This window comes from Callospermophilus lateralis, chromosome 9, assembly GCF_048772815.1.
Source record: "Callospermophilus lateralis isolate mCalLat2 chromosome 9, mCalLat2.hap1, whole genome shotgun sequence".
NCBI lineage: Eukaryota > Metazoa > Chordata > Mammalia > Rodentia > Sciuridae > Callospermophilus > Callospermophilus lateralis.
In genome coordinates, this window is record NC_135313.1 from 63872967 (window position 1) to 63884023 (window position 11057).

An 11057-nucleotide genomic window follows, 5' to 3' on the forward strand; every position below is an offset into this window, starting at 1 on the left:
AAACTTCTAAAAAGAGAAAGGGCCTCAAAAGACTGAAAGGAGAAAAGTAGGGTGAGCTGCACACAGAAAATACAAAAAAAAAAAAAAGGTTTTTTAATATCACTCATTGCCAGCATTCCAGGTTTTGTATGTATTTTTGTACAAAGTTGAAAATGTTCAAACATGATTTAGTTTCTCACATTTAAGCTTTTTGCCAAAGTTAGATCAATAATCCTCAAATTTTCTATAAGGGAAAATTTGGATTATATGGCATTTTAACATCTTTTTCTTTCATTTCTTTACCAAGGAGGCTCAAATATCTTTATAACAGTAAAACAAAGGAAACAGTACCGTAAACTGAAGAGGCTGATGTATGAAGACTCCCCTAGACCATTACCTCGCCCAAGAGTAAGAAGAAGTCTAGATCTTTTTTTGAAGCTTTAAAAAGATTGACTTTATTTTAATGAAAGTGTGCTTCCAAAATTCTTAACAAATTATTTTGACAATATTTGTAAAAGATGTTCCTTGACAAAACTTTTTTGCATGTGCATTGTTTTCACTATACACTGTGGTTGTAGTTTGCAAAAATTTAGACTCACTTATTTTCCTAATTATTTTAGGAGGAAAGCTGTAGAATCTAAAAACTATGTGCATGAATATTTAACCTACTAATAAAACTATTAAAGTTATTTTCTTTATTCACAGAATAAGTTCCAAGGCTTTATCTTTGACTTGGTAACAAATCGAGTTTTTAATATCATCATCATGGTTCTTATCCATGTTCAAGCAGTAACCATTATGATCCAAAGTGATGAACAGAGTCAACAAATGGATATTGCTGACTACTGGATCAATGCAATTTTTGTTTTATTGTATACTATAGAATGTATACTGAAGCTCATCTCTTTCCATTGTTACTATTTCACAATCACATGGAACATTTTCGATTTTGTGGTGGTAATTTTCTCCATTACAGGTAAGATTTGCTTTGTCACAATTTCCTTTGTAGTAATATCAATTCAAGAAAACTCTCATAAAATTTTCTCTAGTATTTTAAGAAGCAAAAGAGGTAGAAACTTTCTTACTCACAACATAAAAATCTCACATTTTATTACATTCATACATACTTACATGACTGACAGATAATATTTGCAAATACAATTCTTGAACTAATGGCAAAGATTTCATATCACAAACCACTAGATAAATGCTGGTTTATACATTCAGTATAAAACATGCATTCATTTTCTAGATGATACTATAAGGATCTTTATGTATTAGAATGCCATGATTTGTCAAACTCATTGTTGTTCTGTTTCCTCTAATAGTAAAAAAAAAAAAAAAAAAAAAAAAAACAATTTTAACTTTTACATATGAGAGTTGTAGGTTTAAATTAATTGTTTGCTGGTTTTCTATTACTTTGGAGATCTCAATTATTTAACATTTTTAAAATTATTCTTTTGTGAATAGACATTGTGCTACATGCAAGAGTACAGTGATCAATGAGATAGGCATAATTTCTGCATGTACACAGTTTATAGTCTACTAAAGGTTACAAATAATTGAATAGTGCATTTAAATGCTGTGCTATTGAGGTTGGTAAAGGAGATTCAGGGTGCTATAGCAGCATAACAGGGAGAAGCACCTCCAGTAAGTAAAGGTCAGAGAAAAATGTAAAATTCAAATAGAAATTTATGGATGTGCTTCAGGCAAAAATAAGTTTCTTTGTCTACTTCTCTATGACACACTCACCAAAATGTAAATTCCATGAGAGTGTGGACAATATTGAAGAGTTCATTGTGTCAAGCACTGTTCTATACAAATACAATTTGTGTTTGTTGTTGGAAAATGTAGATAAATAATTTGCCCATCTGTACTTTAAGAAAATTCAGTCAATACATGAATTAATGCAACTAGTTATTCAGAGAAAAAGTATAAAAAACTTGATAGAAGAGTACATAAAGGCAGGAGGGAGGTAACAGGAAGAAAACAGGTGAATTACAGAACTGAAGCACTCTGTGAGATTGAAGTGGAAATTATTAATCAGAGAACTGGGGTTGGGGAGGGGGATAAAATAATATTATAGCCAAAAGAAAGCTGAATTTGAGATTTCAAGGTTGTCAGGTATCCTGGGTCAAGAATGGGGTTATACATATGGACTACTGAAATTAAATGATTAAAAAACTATAAAAGTTTGAAAGGTTGGAATCTCAGAGACAGGCCTTTGAATGGGCTGTGGTAGAAGATTCTGGGGTGGAACAGAAGTGACCCAATTCCTGAAGTCTTTAATGAATATAAATGTGGTGCAATGAGTAGATTGCAGAGCCAAAGAATGGTAGAAATGGTATAGTTGAATGGTGGTAGGATCCACAGAGTTTCAGAAGTTTATTGTACTTTTTAATTAAAAAACATAGTGAGAAAGATAAGTGTCTGGAAATCTCACTGAGAAGATAGAAAAAATGCTATTCCATCCCTCTTCCCTGAGAAACATGGAGTTGGAGGTGGAGGGTGATGAGCTGCATGCACTTGAAATTAGTGCCTGGGAAATAATGTCAACAGGATGAATTCAGATTTTAGAAAAGAAAAAGAGTTTTAAAATTTAGTAGTGAGGATGTGAAGACAATTTGTTTAAAATTAAATGAGGATACTTCCTATATAAGATGAGTTTGGGAGATTGAGGAGAAATGAGAGCTTGGGTCAGAGTGGAAGATTCTCTAAAGCTCTGCAGAGAGAGGCAGGAATGATTGGAAGAATGTCTCCTGAGTCCATGAGCAAGTTTAACGGCAGTATGAGGCAGGATTCTTCCTGTAAGCAAGCATAATATCTCATTTAGAAAATGTAAAGGATTCTCCCCTCCACCACCTTCTTGACACAAAGCAAACAATCCCTAAGTGTCAGGGAAAGGCTTCTATATTCAGTTCACATGTAAACTCCTGGGACTCAAACACTCTTTATGGAGAAAACAAATTACAATCTGTCCATTACTGAATTCCAGGCGTTACTGTAATTATATTTATCAACTAGGTCTTTCTAATTTACGTTGTAATGATTTTAAATGTCTACAACTGGTAACAGATTATAGAGTGTTCTAGAAATCATGTCCTTCATCTTTGCATATCTGCATGATGCCTTTATTAGCATTCAGTGCAGATTGGATTGAACAAACTTTCTTGATACAGAAATAATCAGAAAAAATACAGCTGATGTTCTTTATTATGAATCCAAATCATCTGTGATTCTAGAAAGACTGGATCTGGTAGCGGGGTGCATGGGAGAAATGGAGAAACTTTGATTAGGGCAAAGGTGAGGGGGCATAGCAGTAGGAAAGATGGTGGAATGAGATGGACACCATTACCCTAGGTACATGTATGAATACACAAATGGTGTGATTCTACTTTGTGGACAACCAGAGAAATGAAAAATTGCGATTCATATTTGTCCTATGAACTGAAATGCATTCTGCTGTCATGTATAATGAATTAGAACAAATAAATATTTTTTTAAAAAGACTTGATCCATAAAATTTTTAAGATGATAGTCCACAAGAATTCTCTTCCAAATTTTCCTAAGTACCCTTATCATTAGCACCATTAGTATTTGACTAATCCAAACTTTTAATATCCTGTTAAATGTGAAGGACTAATAAAATATTAACCAAATACAGGAACAAGCAAGTAAGAGTAAAATAATTTAAGTTTCTCTAAATACAGTTGTATTTGAACAGTTTTATTTCCTCTTTCTTTTCCCACGCCTAGGGCTATTTGTGCCTATGACAACAGGATACTACCTTGTGCCTCCTTCACTTGTACAACTGATTCTTCTCTCTCGGATCATCCACGTCCTGCGTCTTGGGAAAGGACCAAAGGTGTTCCATAATCTGATGCTTCCTTTGATGCTGTCCCTCCCAGCATTGTTGAACATTGGTCTTTTCATCTTCCTGGTCATGTTCATCTATGCGATCTTTGGAATGTACAATTTTGCTTATGTGAAAAAAGAAGCTGGAATTAATGATGTGTCCAACTTTGAAACCTTTGGCAGCAGTATGCTCTGTCTTTTTCAAGTTACAATATTTGCTGGTTGGGATGGTATGCTCAATGCCATTTTCAACAGTAAATGGTCTGACTGTGATCCTGATAAAATTAACCCTGGGACTCAGGTTAGAGGAGATTGTGGTAACCCTTCTGTGGGGATTTTCTATTTTGTCAGTTATATCCTCATATCATGGTTGGTCATTGTTAATATGTATATTGTTGTGGTTATGGAGTTTTTAAGCATTGTTTCTAAGAAAAAATCCAGGACCTTGAGTGAAGATGATTTTAGGAAGTTCTTTCAGGTGTGGAAAAGGTTTGACCCTGATAGGACACAGTACATAGACTCTAGCCAACTTTCAGACTTTGCAGCTGCTCTTGATCCTCCTCTTTTCATGGCAAAACCAAACAAGGGCCAGCTCATTGCTATGGATCTTCCCATGGCTGTTGGAGACAGAATCCACTGCCTTGACATCTTACTTGCTTTAACTAAAAGAGTCATGGGAAAAGATGCAAGGGTGGAAAAACTCCTCTCCGAGGTAGAATCAGGGTTTGTATTAGCCAACCCTTTTAAAATCACATATGAACCAATTACAACTACTCTAAAACGAAAACAAGAGGCAGTTTCAGCCACCATTATTCAGCGTGCTTATAAAAGTTACCGCTTGAGGCAAAATGACAAAAATACTTCAGATATTCATATAACAAACGGTGACAGAGATGTTCAGGCTACAAATGAAGGTGTCTATTTTGACAAAGCTAAAGAAAAATCAACTATTCAAAGTCAGATCTAATCCCTACTTATCATCTCTTTACTTTCTTCATATATCCCCCAAATGCTAAAAGCTTAAGAAATTAAAACAACTATCAGAGAGAAAGTGGTAAGTGTTAAGCTTCTGTTCACAAGTCTTCATGCCAAACTCACTTTTCACCTCTGTTCACTCTAACCAATCTATCATGAAAGACAGTCCTTAAATATTGCTGCAGTTAAAGTAAATGACCTTTTGATAATCCAGCGTTTTGCCTGCATGGCTCATTAGATGTGTGCCTACGCTAGAGGATGGATGCAGGTGGTGGTAAAGATTACCAGCCAAATAGGTATCCTTGTGTATTTTACATCTGCTTTAATGGGCTTCTAGTTGCCACAACTATGACTTAGTTACAGGTAAAGAAGGGCTCTCTTAATATAAGCTTTCTTTTTTATTTGATAAGTTAGATTGGCAAATTTTATGGTATCACAAAAAATAATTTACACAAAACTAGTGAAATCCTACAGAGCATTATATCGTCAACTTGCTTAAACCAATGCCAGTTGGGTCAAGGGAGGGTGCAGTTGTTTAGGAAGTGCCTTTGAGATCAATCCCAGAGACTCTCAAGCTGATTAGAACCATTTTTGTGAAAGATTGGTTGAAGCCCTACCTTCTGTTTTTGTTTGTTCTTCTTTTTTTTTTCTTTTCTTTATTTCTTCCCACCTCTTCCCCCCACTGGTAATGGGAATTAATTAATGGGAATTATTGTTCTTGGTTCCTGGTTTCTTATCTTTTCCTCTAGTTCTATCTAAGCTCCAGTTCTTCAGCAGGATGAATTCATAGAACAGAAAAACATCCATCCATGAAACTGCCATTATGGCCTACATTTTCCTCTTTTTTTCAAAGTATACATTTACTAAAATGATACCGTAAATAATACATTAGTGAACCCAACTTTATCTTATTATAAATCTAATTTTTTCCCATTTATCCTTAGTGTAACATTAAGTATGTATGACTTGGCAAATGCATGTTATAATATTGATTAGAAGAGCTGAAACCTACCAGTATGTGTAGTGATTTTTGCAGTGTCTTGATCTTCCTTGGAAAACTAGCCACTCCAAAGTGCTTTTCACTTTATTTAGGTCCTCATAGCTTAAAAAAAGGAAATGAGCATTCGAACTCTGGGGGCTGTGAATTGGGAGATGAGAATGGAAGTCATCCTTTTATAGCATTAGTATATGCAGATTAAGTTTCACTTACTCATTTCTTTCTAAGCATTTTAATTTCATCATATACAAAAGTAATTTATAAATTGTTTATATTTCAGAAACTTTAAAATTTGAAATGTTAGTTTTCACCATTGAAATTATTCTTAAAGTTAGAAAGATTTGTTTTGGGAGTTTTTGATAAAAAAGTCGTCATTTATATTCATGTAGTTCAAGAATCTGGTACTTACTCCATTTTTACGAAAACTAATTTCAATGTGCCTACAAAGTCCTAAAGGATTCAAAAGAAAAACCTGCATACTGTTGACTTAAATAACAAGCTTTAAAAATGTAGTATGACATTGCCTATTATTTACATATTGGTAATTGTATTTTTATTATAAATGCATGATCTTGAGCCTTAACAATTATATTTCTGCTCCTCAAAAATTTAATAACCTTACCAAGATGCCTTTGAGGGACCCCTAGGTAAATGTAATTTCAGGGTTCAATTTTTTTCTATACATATTCCTTCCCTTTCTCCTCTTGCTCTCCATCATGAGATGGGGACCAGAGGGCAATCAGTATTGACTTACAACATGGTGATAGCTGGTGCTTTACCAAGGCTTCTTGCTTTCCATTTCTTGGGATGCTTTAGTATGGAAACTGCTTCAGAGATTGACACTGTAATATAACTTGCTTCTATAAATTCAACAAAGACAAAAAAACTGATTTAAGTCTGAAAATTATTACTTTTACTTGTAAATTGTGTTTGCCACTAACCTTCCGAAAACTGTGTAAAGGTTTATTTTTAACAAAATATTACAATATATTCTACTTTTTAGAAACTATAGAAAATAATAAAGACAATCTGTTAATGACAGTAAGATTTGTTTGTTTTTCTTTTTTATTTGATAAGTCACGTTGGTGATTTTATGGTAACATAAAAAAAACTCTACTCAGAAATTTTTTTATTCAGTCTCAAAATTTAAGTTTAGAAACACTTAGGTTTCTTTACCACACTTATTTTTATAAAGTAAATGTTAATACACTTACCAGAGCCCCTATACATTGACAAAATGTAAAAAACAATTCTCTTACCAAAATCATAACTGCAATATTACAAACTAGAGCTCAAAATCGTTAAAATTCACTTTACAGAAAATAATACCAAAATAAATTTATTGGTGTGCTGCTACTTATCAATTTCCATTTCTTCAAAACATTTTATTTCTTTTTTATTAATAAATGCAATACATTCAACGCAGTTTTAGACAATGGTGATAGCTACCATGTATTCAGCTGGTAGCTATATCCAGCCTTGTGCTAAGAATTTTTCATGAATGAAGAGGTGACCACTCTCAGTTTGTAAATCAAAAACAATAGGCTTAGAAAGGTTATAGGTTACAAAAGCTTTAATAGGACACAAAACTTGTAAAGGACATGGCTAGGACACAAAATCAAGTTTAGTTTCCGAAATTAATGGACAGCCTCTCTCTCCTCTTCTCCCCTGACACCTCCTACACCAACCCCTTTTGGTCAAGGGAATTTTAAATGTAGACAATTCCTAGAAGAAGAGAAGCACAAAGGATAAAATTACAGAAGTTTTTTTCATTCAACCTATATTAAATACTAAATGCTAGATGCACATTTAGAGCTTACTCGTATAAAAAGATAAGAGACTAAACAGCTTACTGTCGTCTATGGTTATAATTCATGGCAATTTTTATACTATTGGTCTGAATTGCAATACATATACATGAAGAAATGTTGAGTACTACATTGGAAATTGGAGATAAAGTTAGTAAAGTGGGCCCTTAGAGGAAAAAAGAAGATTTTTCTCAATTAGTGAAGATTAGCTTCGTTTCATACAGAGGGACCTTTAAGAAGAGTCCACCATGAAGATGACACCTGGGATTATGGCTCAGAGCTCTTCCTACTGGAATATATAGTAAGGAGCAAATAAAGGAGGGCATGAACCTTGCACCTCAGAGATTATAAAAAAAAAAAAAAAAAAAAAAAAAAAAAAAGTTTGAGCAGAATTACTCTAGGTGCCCTGAATTCCTTCAATACTTAATTTTCCCTTTGGTTCCTGAAGTCTCTCCTTTCTCAGGTGGGTCTACATTCTCAACTATACGGTAAATAATAAACTTATTCAAATAACTGAGTGTTACAACCACAGACAGGGATTTTTTTCACCTTTGTTAGGTAAACCAAAACTTTCAGGATCAGACACTTACTCATTCCTTATCTGGATGCAAACCTTTATCTTCGTTAACTCAAAAATCACATCATAGCTCACGGAATTCTCTCTCAACTCCAGTCTTAGTTTCCAATTAACCATCCAATTGGCTCACCCCCACTATGTTGATCAATGCTAGTCTAGGCTAGGTGAAAGTCAGTAAGTTCAAATGATCTGTAAGTTCAGAGTTCAAGTTCTTGCAAAATTCCATAAGTATCTTTCCTTATTTTCTCTCCCCCTTTCTTCCTTTAGTAAAAATCTTTTGAGTACCTCCTAGATATTCAGCACATTAATTCACAGATAAATGAAATTGTCCTTTTCCTTAAAAAGTCCTTTCTTAGTTTGACAGATAAAACATATTGGAACTATTTGTTCGATTCCTTACTATAATGGAAACCCTCAAGAGGATGTCCTGGAAAGTCTTACTGAACTTCACAGGAAAGCTGGAACTTGAGCCAAGTTCCATAATGGATGGGATGTGTTCAGGGGACACAATGAAGTTGAATTTCAATCCCAAGTTGAAACACTAGCGAATATTGAGGTTTAAAAAACTGTTAATAAAAATCATGTCTTTCTTCTTGTATGTTCATGCAAAAAACACTCAGGATCAAGTGAGGGTAACCCCAGCAGTTAGGGTGTATTCTTATGAGGGAAAGAAAGTTGAAATCTCAAGAACATTATGGCTCAGATGACCCAAAAGAACATTAAGTGTGTTCTCTCAGATACCAACCGCAACTTATACTACATGTTAGAAAGCCCATATTGGCAGTCAACTATTTTTTAAAATATTTTTGAGGAATAATTTATATAACCAACAAAATTGTCTTTGTAAGGTGCATAATTAAATGATTTTTAGAATATTAACAAGAAAGCATCACCCTAATCTACACTTAGAATATTTTCATCACTGTTGACAGTCAATCCTAATTCTACCCTGCCCCACAACTCTGGGAAGCCACTAATTTACTTTATTTCTATAGATTTACCTATCAATAAATGACTTATATGTGTGGAATCATATGTGATTTTTTGTGACTAGCTGATTCCATTTAGCATAATGTTTCAAACTTTACTTATATCAAAGCCAATACTTCATTCTTTTTTCCTGTTGAATAATATTATACTGTATAGCTATAATATACATTACTTTGTTTGTTATTCATTGCTCAGTGGATATATGGGTGGTTTCCACATGGTAGCTATGATGAATAATGCTGTTATGAACATTACAGCACAAGTTTTGTGTAAAACTATGTTTTCCAATCTCCTTATTATATACCTAAAAGTGAAATTGGTAGTACTGCATTTAATCATTTGAAAAATTTCTGTTCTGCTTGTAAAAGTGGCTGCACCATCTTACATTCCTAGAAGAAATTATGAAGGTTCTAATTTTCCCTATCCTTGTCAACATTTGCAATCTGTATTTTGTTTATAGCCATGCTATGAATGTGCAATGATGTCTCACTATAGTTTTGTTTGCATTTCCCTAGTGACTAATGGTCTTGACCACATTTTCATATTTCCTATGCATCTGCATATCTGCTTTGAAGAAATATCTACACAAATCTTTGCCCATTTTTAGTTAATTTTTTATCTATCATTGTTTTTCATAAAATATATACATATCAGATGTCAGATTTCCAAATATTTCCCCATGATATGTGTTCTGTTTTCTCTTTCTTGTGTCTTCTAATACGCAAATTTTTAAATTTTGATGAAGTCCAACTTTTGCTTGGGATTTTAGTATTCTATTTAAGACACTATTGCCTAATCAGAGTTCACGATTATTTACTCCTGTTTTCCTCTAAGAGTGTAATAGTTTTAGTCATTACATTGAGGTTTATGCTTTCCATTTATTTTTTGGCACATAAGGGTTTAGGAGGGAGTCTAAGATTAAGCTTTTGTATGTGGCTACCCAGTGATCCTGGCATTGTATGTTGAAGTGTATTTGTTCCTCATTAAGTTGTCTTGGCATTCTTTTTGAAATTCTGTTGACCATGAATGTAGGGTTTATTTTTGAACTTTCTAGTCCCTTGACTTCAATGCAAATACCAAATTGTGTTGATTTCAGAAGCTGCGTAATAGGTTGAGAAACAAGGAAATTTGTGTCCTCCAGCCTTAGTCTCCTATTTTCAAGATGATTTAGGCTATTCTATGGCCCTCATGTATCTACAGCAAATTATGATCTGCTTGTTAATTTCTGCAAAAAGGTAAACTGGGATTTTGATAGGAATTACATTGAATTTAAAGATTATTTGGGGATTTTTGATACATTAGCAATATTGAATCTTCTGGTCCATTCATATAGAATACATTTCACTTTTATTTAGAGGCTTATCAATTTTATTGACTTTTTAAAAAACAGCTTTTAGTTTTATTGGTTTCCCCTACTGTTTCTTTTTTTCAATTTTATTGATTTCTGCTAATATATTTCCTTTTTACTCTTGGTTTATATATATTTTGTTTTTTATTGTCTATTTCTTTGACAAGAAAAATTAGATTATTCACTTGAGACCTTTCTTCATATCCAATGTATTTTAATGCTATACATTTTCTTAATAACCCTATTTTAGTTGCATCTGACATATTTTGATATATCACATCTTTATTTTCATTCAGTTCTATGTATTTTTAATATTTCTTTTAAGGATCTATCTTTTACCCATGAATTTTTTGGGTGTGTTGTTTCATTTCTTAATGTTTAGAAACTTTCCAGTTGTTTTTGGTATTGATTTATACTTTAAATTCATTGTCTCCAAAGAACACTTTATGTTCAGTTTCAATTATTCTAAGAGTACTAAGGTTTGTTCTATGGCCCAGGATACCATGTTACATCTTGGTAACTGCTCCG

General features: G+C 33.3%; 1 protein-coding gene across 1 annotated transcript in view; it reads left to right on the forward strand.

The window, feature by feature from the left end:
* Positions 1–6847, forward strand: part of Scn7a (sodium voltage-gated channel alpha subunit 7) — an 83194-nt gene extending 76347 nt beyond the window's left edge. The window contains exons 23-25 of the mRNA XM_076865422.2: positions 283–387; positions 685–955; positions 3735–6847. Coding sequence (XP_076721537.2) covers positions 283–387; positions 685–955; positions 3735–4801 — 1443 coding nt within the window. The 3' untranslated portion in view covers positions 4802–6847. The remainder of the gene's footprint in view (positions 1–282; positions 388–684; positions 956–3734) is intronic.
* The last annotated feature ends 4210 nt before the right edge of the window (positions 6848–11057 follow it).